The sequence below is a fragment of the Convolutriloba macropyga genome, chromosome 8, assembly GCF_964194025.1.
Source record: "Convolutriloba macropyga chromosome 8, txConMacr16.3, whole genome shotgun sequence".
Taxonomy (NCBI): Eukaryota; Metazoa; Xenacoelomorpha; order Acoela; family Convolutidae; genus Convolutriloba; species Convolutriloba macropyga.
Window position 1 is genome coordinate 12487455 of NC_134475.1, and position 14405 is coordinate 12501859.

Consider the following 14405-nt stretch of genomic DNA (forward strand, 5'->3'; position numbering starts at 1 on the left):
TTGATTGCAATTTTGTTTTGTGTCTGTCCTTTTTGAAAGGCAAGTCTGTTTTCATTTCAGTTTTTGATCATTAGAAGATTCCATTTTTATTCAAATGTGGTTCAATGAATACATATTGTGTTGTCTGAGTAACGCGCATGGCTTTTATGGCTCCGACAATCTGGATATTCAAATTTTTGAAGACTTTTTGATCTTTGCCAATATTTGATTTTCTGCTGTAGTCTCGTGAATATGTTTACTTCAACAAATAAGTATTTCGATTTCTAAGGAGCTAGCAAAGACACTATTGAATGCCTTCAATTGATGCATAGTTATTTTTTGATATCATATCTCGATAAGTATCCAGAGATCATTTTTTAATGTTTGATATATCGAAATTTTTGCTAAATCAACTATTTCGGCAACAATTGGAAAGTGTTTTTGGTTCGATGGCCGAGAAAAAATAAATACCGTTTTGGCGTAGTTTTTGAATTTTTAAACTCAAATCATATTCTAATGAAAACGGGGAGATGTGCTTTCTTTAAAAATATTTTTGCCTGCAGTTATTTAAATGTAAGTTACAGACCGTAATGATTTCAAATGGAAACTCAATTTTGACAGGTCAAATTGATGAGCAATGAAAGGCCATTCAGTATACAGAATGATTTCAACAATAAGCTTTCACACCTTTTTTTGGCTTCAACACTATTTGCGTAAAATTGTTTGTGCAATGTTGAGTTCTATCGGTGTTAGTTGTTATTTTGTAGTCTTTTCACTTAGTAAAGCTTCGTTCATTTCTATTTGGATTCCTGTGCAGTCACAAGTTAAATTATATGCTAATTTGATGAAAATTTATAATTTTTTTGAGTCATTGTTCTAATGTTTGTTTCTGAAAGAATTCAGATCATTTCCGTTTGTGCCCCTCAGCTTAGTGGCTGCATATTATAGGCAATCCCCAGGCGCACATGCCGTATTTTTACACGGTGATTAACTATGCAATGGCACGTGCGCTGTAATCGGGGGGCGCAAAACGTACTTTGGGCACAAACGGAAAACATCCAAAAGTTCTTTTTTTGAGTTTTGCTACTTCTAGTCTTATATTATTAACGATTTTTAGAGCAGTCTCAGCAAAGAAAGAGAGATAGAGAGAGAGAGAGAGAGAGGGAGAGAGAGAGAGAGAGTAGAGAGAGAGAGAGACTTCATAACTGTTTTGTTATTGGACTTTTTAAAATTTTTTAGGTTGTTTTTTGCTGCCTTGCCCGATTGCACAATTACCACATCAATGAAAATTTGCTTATTATCAAATGACTGCGTAAAAACGAATTGGTATTTGACTTATTTGTCCTTTTTGTAATCGTAATACATCCTGGTTAACGAAAAGTGTCAATGGCTTCGTATCAAAGTATAAATGAAGTCCTTCGAACATTTCAGTTGGTAGCCAATGGTTTTCTTTGTTTTGAAATAAATGATTTCATAAATTATAAACGTATTTTCCACTTTGCCCCTTTTGTTTTTGATCTGCCTGTTAATTGTGCTCAATAAAGATAGGTTCTATATATGTTTTAGAAACAAGCAACTCACTTGCTTTAGTTTAGTTTAAGCTTCTTTCTCGAGTAGATAGACATTGAGTTTTGGTTTGCGACACTAAATCAATAAAATTATCTTACACAATAGAAATAACAGCCAACGAAAACACTTGATCATAATGATCAGCCTAAGTAACAAAAAGGAAGCTCTAATTGGTTGAATTCAAACGATCTTCAATTCTTCTCATTTTTTCTCAATTAAATTATGCAAGACTGGCGAATCTTTGGTAACCAGTTCGACTTAAAATCCAGACAAATAAACCGGACAAATCTCTTTAACACCAGAAATTTTTTTAAAACTCCATACAAATCACTTTAACTCCAGACAAAGGTTTTTTCTTTTGAATATTTATGTGACATCATGAATAAAATAAACAATTGAATTTTTAAAACAATTTGCAAATCGAAATACTCACGCTTTTGTGTGCCTAATAACTATCAATCTATAAATACCGTATAATCTATAATTTGATTATCCAACCAGTTTTGGGTCAATTGGAGAAAGCATTTGAATCAACGTCAGTGGTGATGAGCAAAGTGGAATCGATGGAGACAAAATTCTCTTCGTATTTTCACTAATGACTGTTTCTGTTCATATGGACAAGATTTCCCATATGTGACCCATTCATCATACATTGCTTCAAATGGAACCCTCGTAAAACTGGTTGACATGGTCGTGACTACAATATTGCAAAAAATTGTTTAAAAAAGTTTCCTTTTATTTCTCTAAGTATAGATTTAATTGTATTAATTGTATTTTGCTGATATAAAAACAAAAAAGCACACCTACACAACAGTTTCTCTTTAATTAGAGTGCTAAACCTTATAAAACCTGTCTGATATTGCAAGCGCAGTTCAGCGTAAATTTCCGAAGGAGAGATTTTTTTTATTTCTTCCGTAGGAGATGGCATTTTTTGTCTATATTTTTATAGTCAATAATATTATAATGCTCAATTCCCTAATATTTAGCTTGCCTGTTGTTGTTTAAATTTGTGTTTCTCTACTTCTCCCGAACAATCTTTTCATTTGACTTTAAAGCAAAAATATACTTTACATATTCTATTGATTGAAATAGATAAACAGGTAGAAGCTAATGATATAATTAGATTTTCAAACCACTAGAAGCATCAGCAACAATCAACAGAGCATTGAATAGAAAAAGTTTTAATTTTTTAAGAATCTGTGTTTTCTGCTGTTTTTGTCTCTTCACTTAAAATATTTTCAAATGCTCTTCATTTGTAGTGCAGACAATTACTTAAATTTAGAAGCAACTGAAACAATCATCTGTATAAGGAAATGAAAACAAACAGCTTTTTGCTTAAATTTCTTCTTTCCGATTTTTATGTTTTCTGTCTCAAGTATCGTTTATTGAGTCGTTTGTGTGAGATTTCATGTGAGTTTTTTTTCAAATGAACTAGGGTTTCGTGGGTTCCAAGTTAAGCGTAATTGCCCACAGAAAATTTAAAAAACAAAATTATTTAAATATTTGGCTTTTGCTTTCTTAACGCAAAAATATACAATAGTTTTTAGTTGACTCACGCAGTCTCAGGTCTCTTATATAGAAACGCAATTTCAAAAACAAAAATTTTTAAACCGAGAAACCAGAGCAACAAGGAAAACATGATTAAAGATATTCAGTTTTGTTTGGTCTCTCCTTAGTCTTCTGGAAAATTTTTTTTATTTTTTTGTGCACCAAAAGTGACACAATTTTTCAAAACTTGTTAATCAAAAACAAATGATTAGAAGAATAGAAACAAAAGCAAACGTGAAAAATAAAAGAGAAAATTTTCACCTCAGGTTTTTTTGCATTTGAACAATTAATTTTTCCTAACATTATTAATTTTTAAAAACTGTATTGATATAATCATATTCCGACCTCCCATTCTTTCTCTCAACTGCAAAACTTTTTCTTTTTTCTTTGCTCCTTTTTTGTTTTCATTCCAATATTTAAAATTTGCTCTCCTGTTTCTATCTGAGATTATATTTGCAAAGTTTTGAGAGAAACAAAAAGCAGTTTCTATGGCCTAACAAGTTTTTTTTTCTGTACGAAGCGTAAATAAAAAGGAAAATTTTGACTGAAGAAAAAAGTACGACCTGGCATATATATTCCCCAATTTTGAAAAAAATATATAGGATCCTTAATGTGTACGAATACAAAGTTAGTTTAATCGAAATTGCTGTTGTCTGTCAATAACTTGCAGATATTGACATAAAACTCCAATTTTATTCTATTTCGAGCTTGCTTTGACACAAATTTAGATATTTTTCCAAATCATCTGCCAAATAAATCACATTAATTAGAGTTCTCAGGTGAAAAAAATCTGTACCTTCCTTAGTGGTATGTTTTTAAGTCGTAAAATAACGAAGTAAAACCGGCACTCATAGGCTTGTAACAGCCTTCACTGCATATTTGACATAGCCCAAGGCTTTTCCAAACTGCGACTCTATTTACCCTAGTTGAGATGCCCGAACGAAAAAGACAACAAACTTTCAAGAATTCTTCGGTATGTTCGGCTTCAAACGGAAGAAAATGTCAGTACGCTTGATCTGTTCGGTATTTTTGGTTTCGAACGTAAGAAAGATTCGAAGCAGTCGTTTTTGGACGTTTTTTAAAAGTAAGAGATCTTCGGTATGTTCGGGATTAGACGTAAAAATTGTCGGTTGTTTCCATGGGAAACACGGCCGCTAACAGGTGACGAGCTTCTGTTTTTCAGGTTTTTCTTACATAATCTTACCCCCATTTATTTTACGTTGTACATCTTACTTAGTTTTTTGATGGATAGCCGCGGGACCCGGAGAATTAATGTGCAAGTGTTATCAACGGAATCGACGATTGCAAAACTTGCTATTGTTAAATCTGTGATTATAATTACTATGATTAGCAGTTGGTTATGTGACTATATCGAATTCCTGCTGCGAAAGTGATATGATATGGCTATGATCCGTGTGTGATTACACATGCAAAAGACAAAGAGTAAAAGTTTCTTGTTCAGGTTAATATTTCGATAGTTATTTTGCCGCCAAGTTTCATTTGAGTTTGTTTCATTGATTTATCAGTGTAGGAGTAGAAAAATGCGGGCGGCTGATTGACCAGAGAGTCATTCTGGACCATCAGATGTTTCCACCAGTTAGCCCAGTGTGAACCACAATTCGGATTGTCTGGGGAGAACTTCGTAATTGCCACAAACCAGCCTTCGTCATTTTTACAAGCGGCCCAAAAGTTGTTTATGTTGAAAAATCTGAAACAATTTATTTTGATTTTTTTTCTGGTTTAATTAGTTAGCCTAGCAATAATTTTATTATCAGATGCAGAAGACCCGTTGGGAAACTCAATACGAACTGCGATTGTTATCTGCTGAGGTCTATGAAGAAGTTAGCTAATATGTTTATCTACTAACAGACAAGATGAGGACGGTTATAAAAAGAAGAACATTGTTAATTTCCTTTGGTACACATAAGAATAGGATGCAAATGGTAAAAGAGGCAATGTAAAGTTAAGAATGTAATTATGTAAAAATATAAAATCAATAAATTACTTAACTAAAAGTTTGACCTTACATTAGTAAAAAATGGCCTAAAAATCGAGCATAAAATGTTCTCACAATTTTATATGTACATAATGAAGATTAAAAATAAAAACTAAAATCTTATGCTCTCAATGTCATCTTTCATATCAGTTACTGTTGGGTCCTTCAAAAATGTTTTCTAAAAATATTCTTTCAGTTCTTTTTTTAAGGAAGCTTTCGATGTTGTTTTCAGTCTAATATTAGAAGGCAGGCTATAATAAATTGAAATGGCTTGTGCAATAAAAGAATCAGTTAAAAACTTATTGTTCTTTCTTATATCGAACGTTATTTTTTTGATCTGCCAAGTTGTTTTATTCTCATGACAGAGAGACGTTCAATTTTATATGCTGCAAGGCTGTTGCTGAGTACGCGAAAAAAAAAAAATTTGAGCATTGATATATCACGAGAAAAGGGACTGGTAATATATTGTTGCAAAGCATGAGATCTGTGGACCGATCGTATTTTCTCCTATTAAAAATAGTTTTTATTCCTCAATTCAATTGCTTTTCTAAAGTTGTGAGTAATGATTTTTGCAACCCTATCAAAATTAAAGCGGAAAAATGTTGATGACTTATTACTACTGCATGCATTAAGTAATAATATTTTCGATTTCTCTGGTAAACTTTTACTAAGTGTATTCAAAACTTTAGTTCCACAAGCCATTCTCTTAAGAATTTTTTTCACTTCTACATCAATTCTTAGTTTGCTATCAATAATAACGCCAAAATACTTCATACTATTTGATTCGTTTTTTTGTCGACATTCAGAACAGTATTTTTTAACCTCTTCCTGGTGCTTAGCACAATTTATTCTGTTTTTTGTTTGTTCACCACTAACTGGAAATTTTTGCAAAAAATCGTTGATATTTGAGATGTTATGTTCAAGTTTTTGTCAATGTCAATTTCATCAATGTCGGACGTAAAAATTAAAGTGTCGTCTGCATACTGGAGGACCGTGCAATCTTTTTGTACAATAGTTGCTAAATCGTTGACGTAAATTTTAAGTAACAGAGGTTCTAAAAAAGTGCTTTGTGGAAATCCTCTTTTCAAATTTATTCAATCTGATTCCTTTTTATTTAGGACAACTCGTTGCGTTCTTCCACTCAAATAATTCTCTATTAAAATTGTACCATTTTCGTCAAAACCTATATTTTCAAGTCTCCGTAACAGTTTTTTCTGGCTTATAGAATCAAAAACCGTTGAAAAATCTAAAAACGCACATACCTGTAACGTTTTTTTTTCTTGTTGAAGTCTAATTTGATTTGTTCTTTGGAATAGCATCTGTGGATTTCAGAATCAACAGTTGTTGACATTTGTTTTCTATAACCAAATTGACTAATAGACAATAATTGCTTTCTTTCTAGGAAACTTGTGATTTTTCAAATTTGTTGAAATTTGTTTTCTATAACCAAATTGACTAATAAACAACAATTCCTCCCTTTCTAGGAAACTTGTGATTTGTGAACTCAACGCTTTGTCAAAAACTTTTGACAAAGCAAAAGTGACAGAAATATGTTGATAACTGAGTGGTTCTGGGGGATTTCTTTGTTTGAAAAGTGGAGTTACACAAGCTTTTTTAAGATCTTCTGGTAGTTTTCTTTTTGTAATGAACTGATTAATGAGACATAGTGGTTCCGCTAGCGCTCCTTTAGCATCTTTTATTGCCCAAGCTGTTAATTTTTTGAAGAACTGAGTGGTTTACTTGTATGCAATGAATCTATGAGCACATTTGTTTCCTTGGTTGTTATTTATCGGAACTCGAAACACTTTCTCGGAGCAGAATTAAGAGGAATATTGTTTGTTTGTTGCAAGCCAATGAACTCTTAGATAGGAAGTTATAACTGTCTAAGAATTTAAGAAGACCAATACTAAACATCTTAGACTTCAAATCAGCTAATGGTATGTTATCTATTTTTCTTTTGTCATGAATCTGTTTAAATAGTTCACTATATAATAGAATGAAATCATAGCCGGAGCCAGTACGCAATACTACGGGAATGAAATGTTGTTGTTGATATCTCAGATTACATATATTACATGCGGGTCGTCTGTTTTTAACAGTTTTATAATAGTCATCTCCTACTATATTAATACATGTTTTATTACATATATGACAAGTGTTATTAGCACGGTGTTATAATTTATCTTCATCAGTAATTATTATTTGTTTGTTATACTTGAAATTTTGTTCAGTTTCAATAGTTAGTAGATCAGTAGCAAAACTCTTGATACAGTCAAGACCGGAAATAGTATTTGAAGATGTTGTTGAACTTGTAGTCTATGCTTATTGTTATGTGTTCCGCTATAAAAAAAGAGGAAGAGGGGATATTAAAAACACAGCACTCTAAATCAGCAGTTATATTATTTTTTAATTTATGTTTTTTGTGTTCACTTATAAATTTTATATTCTTCTGCCTAGGGCAAACAATCTCTGGTTTAAAAGAGTGACTACAATCGTTATTATTGTATTTAAGGTAAACCAATATAGAGGTAAAGAGGTAAACCAATATGTACATATATTACAAAAATAGTATTTATGATTAGTATAATTTGGAATTAGTATTAAAAGATTTAGTATTAAGAATTATACGGATTTTGCGGAACAAAATGTAGTAATGAAATTGGAGGCAAATAATTTAAGTACCAATGACAAATTATTCAGCGATTTTGCAACGCAAAAGCGAGATTATTCGGAAAATAATACAAAAGACAACACTATTAGCGAATTAACACCAAAATGTTGTAATTCTTCTGCTGTAAACGAGACAACCCACATTCCAAACTCGGTTTTTGCCTCCAACAGCCTTACAAACCATTCAAACAAAAGTTCTAATTTCAAACGAATTGCCCAATCTTTTTGCAATCATGTTAATGAGGTCTCCATCTGACGAAGAAACTTCCTCTCAAATCAAGCAAACCACACCATCCAAATTTTGTTTTCCGGATGAAGTCGGCCCCTCTAATGTGCCTCCCAATACGAATACACCTTCGACACCAAGAACGGACACGACCAATGTTACAATCACACCCTCCAGTGACAATCTTTATACAGATACGTTCGGTTTGGCTCTGTCTAAAATCTTTTCCAGCACATTAAGGGCCCGTCTGACCTCTAAGGTTGCAATCTTGAAAGCAGGACATCTCAGCGACTGCGTAAAAACAGACAACGAAGACCGTTGTCGGCAAATCAGTCCGTACATCCACGGTTACTGGAAGGACTTGCGTAAGAAGAATAGATGTGTGTGCGTTGAGGACAGAACTGCAATCCGTAATTCAATCAAATATGCTTATATTGAAGCCATTCATGCTACACATCCTGGGAGCTGGGTGATGACGGACATTGCTGTTCACGCATGGTGGCCGTTTATGCACAGATATCTACCATCAAAAATGGCCAAACGTAACCCCTGCGTAAAAATAGATAAGAAAACTTAAAGTCTGTCATTCCTTCTAACAATGGGATCTTTTTAGATTTCCAAATTAAAGTAACGAACTTTTTAAAGTAAATTCAAACAGATTTTGGTGGACCAATCTACAGCGAAAAAAACCAAGAATTTTATTTTCTTGCATCTATAGATCATTTTTCAATATTCCCTACAGCCGAATTGTTTGATAGAGCGAATGCACAGAATGTTTTAAAGTTCCTTCAAGACAATTTTATTGAATGGCACTCCACGCACGATAACATTAGATCTAGCAAAGTGTCAAATTGGTCGGCAAAATAAACTTTTTTTGTAGCAACAACACAATTCAGTTAATTGAAGCTCCAATTCACGATCACAGAGCAATCGATTTAGTCGGGAGGCTATTAAAAAAATCAAGAGTCCTTAGTTTGCATTAAAACCGCGTCGCAAAAAAGTTTAACATAAAGGCTTCAATACATTCAATCATTTATCAACTTCGAATATGCCGTCAAAAGGCAATTAACCTTTCAGCATTTGAAGCACATTTTAGACGTAAAGCTAATCCTCCTCTTAGTAAAATATCGACTCAACCCAATCCAAATACTTTTACACATGAGCCAATATTAAATCAATATCCAGATCGTGAAACAGTACCTTAGGATGAGCTAATCTCGGAAGGAGACTCTATGAGTCAAGACGCAAGAAAGAGATGTAATGATGACACCAACATTACATCCCAACATTACAAGAACCTCGCATTATGCCTGAGCCGGTAATTGGAGTCCCAGTACCAAGATCGGAAGCTTCCCTGACTCTCAAATTGGCCATAAAAAACCAAAAATTAAATGTTCGAAGAAAAGATTAGATGAGATGGACTCTATGAGGTGCTGGCGCGCGGCTCCTCTGTCATCAAGACTAATAACTACACATCAATGATAAATGAGCCTGGAAAGAGAGAGGTCACAATCCGAAACTCAGATCTCGCGAAATTCGGTACCAAGGCCGAAAAACAGAAGACTGACTTAAAGTATTATGCAGAAAGGCGTCCGAAAGCTCCAACAGAGATAACTACCGAAGAGCTAATAATCAAGCATGCAAGAGATGCAAAGAAGAAGATAGAGGGAGAGAAAAAACATCGCTGCATTACTGACGACACCAGCTGTATATCGTCAAATCATTCAAATGTATCTCGTGTCATCCGAGTACGCATGCCAACAATGCCCGAGAAATTGAACGTACCAGCGCCGCCAAAACAACCTAACCAACTGACGTCCGCAATTGCGCCGCAATTGACACTGACACAATCAACACCAGTAATTGCGGAGCAAATCATAAAAGAACTTCCACGACGTCCGCAACTTAAAGTCAATGCAAAAACAACAACGACTCAACAACCATCACAAAAGCGTCACAGGACTTCACCTTCAATTGCGGAGTCCGATGAGTCCATAATATCAACACAAACATGCCCCCAACATTGTCAGCCAGTAAAGTACCGTCGAGACAGGAACGTCAACAAATGTTAAAGCAACAACTGATAGAAAACAAATCAATTATCTCGGCTATTCAGAAAACCGCAGCCCAAAATCCAGAGGTACAATCATTGGATCTTCAATTTAGAACTTGCTCCCCAGATCAACCATATCCAACAGAATACTATGTTTCACCAAATTATGAGGAACCAGAAGCTAGAATGACTGTTAAAGAAGCAAAATGTGCATCAGATTCTGATTCAGATTGACTAAACTTTAAAACTCATTGAAAGACTTTATTGTACTATTTATAATAACCAGCAAAACTATTTTTCTGATATAAACAATACAGTCTCTTGTTTTTTCATGAGGGGGAAAGGTGACATAGATGAAAATTTTTGCACTCCAATTGTAGCTTTAATTCCCTAAAAATTCTTAATTTCTAACTTAGTTCTCTTTGTGGTTCAAATTCATTTCATCTTATTTCATTTACAGATCTAATTTTGGTTGTTCTTGATTCCTTTAAATTGTTTACATAACCTTGTGATCTGATGTATGTTGACGTTGTCTGTTCCTGTGGCTTACTGCCAATTTTCTATTTTAGCTTTTAAGTTCTTTAAAATTTGCATGATCAAATTGCTAATCATATTCTGGCTTTAATTTGAATTTCTTTCTTTCGCGAGTTAATTCAGTTTTAAGTTGCATTCCTTTTCAACTAGTTTCTGCTCGGCTAATACGCTCAAAAGCAATGGAACTCATAATACCAATTATGTGCTAAGCGAATCGATACTCAAAATTGTAAGCTCGCATTCACGGAGAAAAAACAACTAAATTGTTGTCATCGAATTAAAACAATTCAGTCAAACAAAATTAAGTGTGATTTGGCACCGCGAATACACTCATCTCTTTGGTTCAGCTAAGTCCCATTTTTGCCTAGCATCTCAAATGAATTACACAGAACGCGATTTCCTGTATGACAGCACATTCGAAATGATAAAAAGTTGGAAAAACTTAAACTAATAAGAAATTTTTTTAAGTTATTTTGGTTGATTTAGTTTCATGAAAAAAAAAACAAAATATTCATGTAAATCAAGGTTTGGTTGAACACCTCGTCTAATTACCATTGCAAATTACCCTAGTAGCGCTTTCTGGTGCGATAAAAATTGAGATTCGCTGCGCAGAATCGTGATAACCTGCAACAATTATCAAAGTTTATAACACGAGTTTGTTTGAAAAAATCAATAATTTTAAAGAAGTCAACCATATTTAGTCGTTAGAAAAGATAGCTGTTAATTTGAATTTTAGTCTGTTCTCTACTATGTAATTTCGATCAAAATTCTACACCTTAATTTTTGGGAATGTGCTCAAGAACCCAGATCTCGAAAATGTTTTGACTATGAAAATATTTTCGAAGCTTAGTTACCTTTCCTGGGGTCCAGTTGCTCCATTTGCTGCCAGATTGATCAGGAACAAATTTCCATCATCGTTCGAAACCCTGTCTGAGAAATCCCACATCGATGTTTCATAAACGTTACCCCAATCAAACCAGTCCTCAAACCCGTCGCCGGATTCCCTCTTGAAAATGATATCATTCACGACATATTTCTTGTCCAAACTGTAAACTGAGAACCGGATGTAAGTGGATCCCAATATCCGAGATTCCAGATCCGGATGCCTGAAGAAGTGACCACCGAATTGCACTATTGACAGTCCAGGAACTGCCGGATCCGTCGATCCGGTCTTGTAGAAGTTGTAAATGTGGATGCCAGAAAAGGCTTCAACCATAAACACCAGCGTCCATTTATTCTTTTTGCTCCTAACAAGAGCATTAGTGGAATATGCGATTATTTCAAGCTTCGAGGCAATATTCCAAAACCACAAACCCTGGAATTCGCCGCAGTATAAATGGTACGACTCATAGCTGGGGCCCTGAATTTCATTGCTGTAAGATCGCCCAGCGATTGTGCCAGAAATGCAATCATCATCGTCATCAACATCTGCTGTGTCTAACAAATCGATTAAAGCTTGATCCCAAATTATAAACCTGTATTGGGGCCAGTGCTCGTTTACAATGTTTACTAATAAGTCGCGACCTGATAACTCATCAATAAAGGAAACTTTGATCAATTTGGAAGCTGTGAACCAATCAAAATGGTCTTTTCCGCACTTGAACACAAATTCTTGATGAGTATAATTGTGGTAAAACCATTCGCCATTTTGAACGCTATTATACAAACGGAACTTTACATAGTAGCATTCTGTGAACAAGTTTTCCATTCTGTAATGTCGGAAAGCAATTTTTGTGTCCAAATCATTTCGCTGCAGATGTCCGTTATCGTACAAGTTCAAAATGTCCATATTCGAGTAAATATTTTGTGGATAGGTAAAACTAAACGCCTCAGTCATGGATTCTGTTAAGATTTCGATCCTTTTAAACCGGCGATAATTTTTTTTCGCCCAAGAAGTTCCACTCCTAGAAAGCAAAATGACGCAGTTTGAGCTGGTTTTAGACCAGTCAAAACCACAGTCAGAATTTGTGTTTCGGCATGTTATCTTGAACAGGAATATTTCTTGGGCGCATGGGTCTTCACTGTTGTTATCATTCTTGGAAATACTTAAAATTCCCCCCGTCAAATCCTTGTATGTAAATTGGGGGTCATGAGTTGAAAAGTTGAAATATGAAAATGTACTCAAATGCTCTCGCGTGAACCAATTATTATGTGTGAACGTTGCATTCTGTAGTTTGAAGACTAGCACATTATAACCAGATTCAACTCTTCTGTATAATTTAATCGTAATTTCTGCCGCATTTTGAATTTGCCGATCAAAATCGAGAGCTCTGAAAGTGTTTTTGGAGTTGTAGCTTTCTTTTTGTTCACCTGCGAAAAAAGACTCGAAATCCTCAATGTCGCTTTCGTCTGAAAATAGTAATTGAATTTGATCACGTGACTCCCACCATTTTTGAGGCTGCGCGTAAATTTCGATTCGACTGCCATTGTCTAAATTTTCAAAATTTTTGGAGTCTTTCGACGATGAATACTTAAGATCACATTGTTTTGCAGCACTGCACGAGATCTTTAGGAAAGCTTTAACGCCCAAATCAGAGTGCTGGGCAATTTCGAAACCAAAGCCATCGAATTGCATGATCATGTCACTCAGATATGGTGAAATTTTCCATAAAGATGATGAGATGATGTTTTGAGAACTGAACCAGGTAAAAGGATGGTTTGTGCCTCGGAACATGACAACTGAAACTGGCGATACATCTGATTGGTCGAAAACTGCGAGAACTATGAGACGGGCTCCTGCGATCATATCGTAGAAACTATCGTGAATAAATGTGAAATCCTCGTTTGCTGACTTCAAATTGCTCTGATTAATGTTTATGAGGTCTGCAAGGGTTACTGATGACTGGGATGAAAAGGTGAGAACATGATCCCAGAAAAAGAACCATTCTAAATACAAATATCGTCTGAATCTTTAATGTTTTCAATTTACTCAATTATTTGTTGATTAAATGGATGACTTTACTACCAATTATGTTCTGAATAATACCAAAAACAATTATGATCGTCAAACGTTTTTATTCTTTTAGGCATCCAGCGTTTTTTTTGAATTTCTTGCGTTTAGCATTTTATTAGATCATTGAAATTAACATTTAATCTTTAAACACAAGTTTCATGGACTTGGATTGAACAAACACTGAGTTTGGTATAATAGTAATCCTGACTCTTCTGAATAAGGCACTTGAAAAACACGCTTTTAGGCCGAAAAAGTGTTCTCCATGAGTAAACTCATGTCAAGGTCACTGTGACTTCTCGTTAACAAAAGCCCGGCATTATAACAATCATAATCATCAAACTAAACGGAAGTAGCTGACTTCCAAAAAAAACTGTAGCAACAAAATCAAGCGAAACAAAACAAAGCTGAATTACATTATTAATCAAAACCCTTCCGAAATCATAAAATCTAATTAAACCCCTCCTTCCTTTATTCAATAACAACTCAAACTTCGAAATGTAGCTGTATTTTTTTTTGGAAAAGATATTCTTAAATTAATTTGAAGTTCTTAAAACAGTTTATTGTTATTATTGTTTCGACCCATATTGTTATCAAGGTTCACATTTTTGAAAAATTTCGAATAAAATCCGTTGATTTCGTTCACATTTTCCAAAACTTTTAATCAACTATACATCATTTTTGCAAAAAGTTGTTAACTTGTTAAAAATAGAGTGATTGGTTTTGCCTATAAGTACAGAGAAAAGTTGCTAGTTTGTTTGTTAGACAACTTTAGCTCAGGACTTAATGAATTTATACAAAAAAATGTTTTTCCATAAAAAATTATTTAGCCCTCTTTGTTTAAATTTGCAGCGAGTGCACATCTGAAAACTGCTAATAC

At 34.2% G+C, this 14405-nt stretch overlaps 1 protein-coding gene across 3 annotated transcripts in view; it reads right to left on the minus strand.

The window, feature by feature from the left end:
* Positions 1-1956: 1956 nt before the first annotated feature.
* The window catches only part of LOC142344478 (uncharacterized), a 46938-nt gene continuing 34489 nt past the window's right edge, over positions 1957-14405 (minus strand). For 2 of the 3 annotated variants that reach the window (XM_075396139.1, XM_075396138.1), the window contains 2 exons: positions 11430-13461; positions 4366-4804 (listed from right to left, as the gene is read on the minus strand). In XM_075396139.1, the coding sequence (XP_075252254.1) occupies positions 4555-4804; positions 11430-13461 (2282 nt within the window). In that variant the 3' untranslated portion in view covers positions 4366-4554. Of the gene's footprint in view, positions 2246-4365; positions 4805-11429; positions 13462-14405 lie in introns of those variants that run through there. The other variant, XM_075396140.1, reaches the window with a different exon arrangement.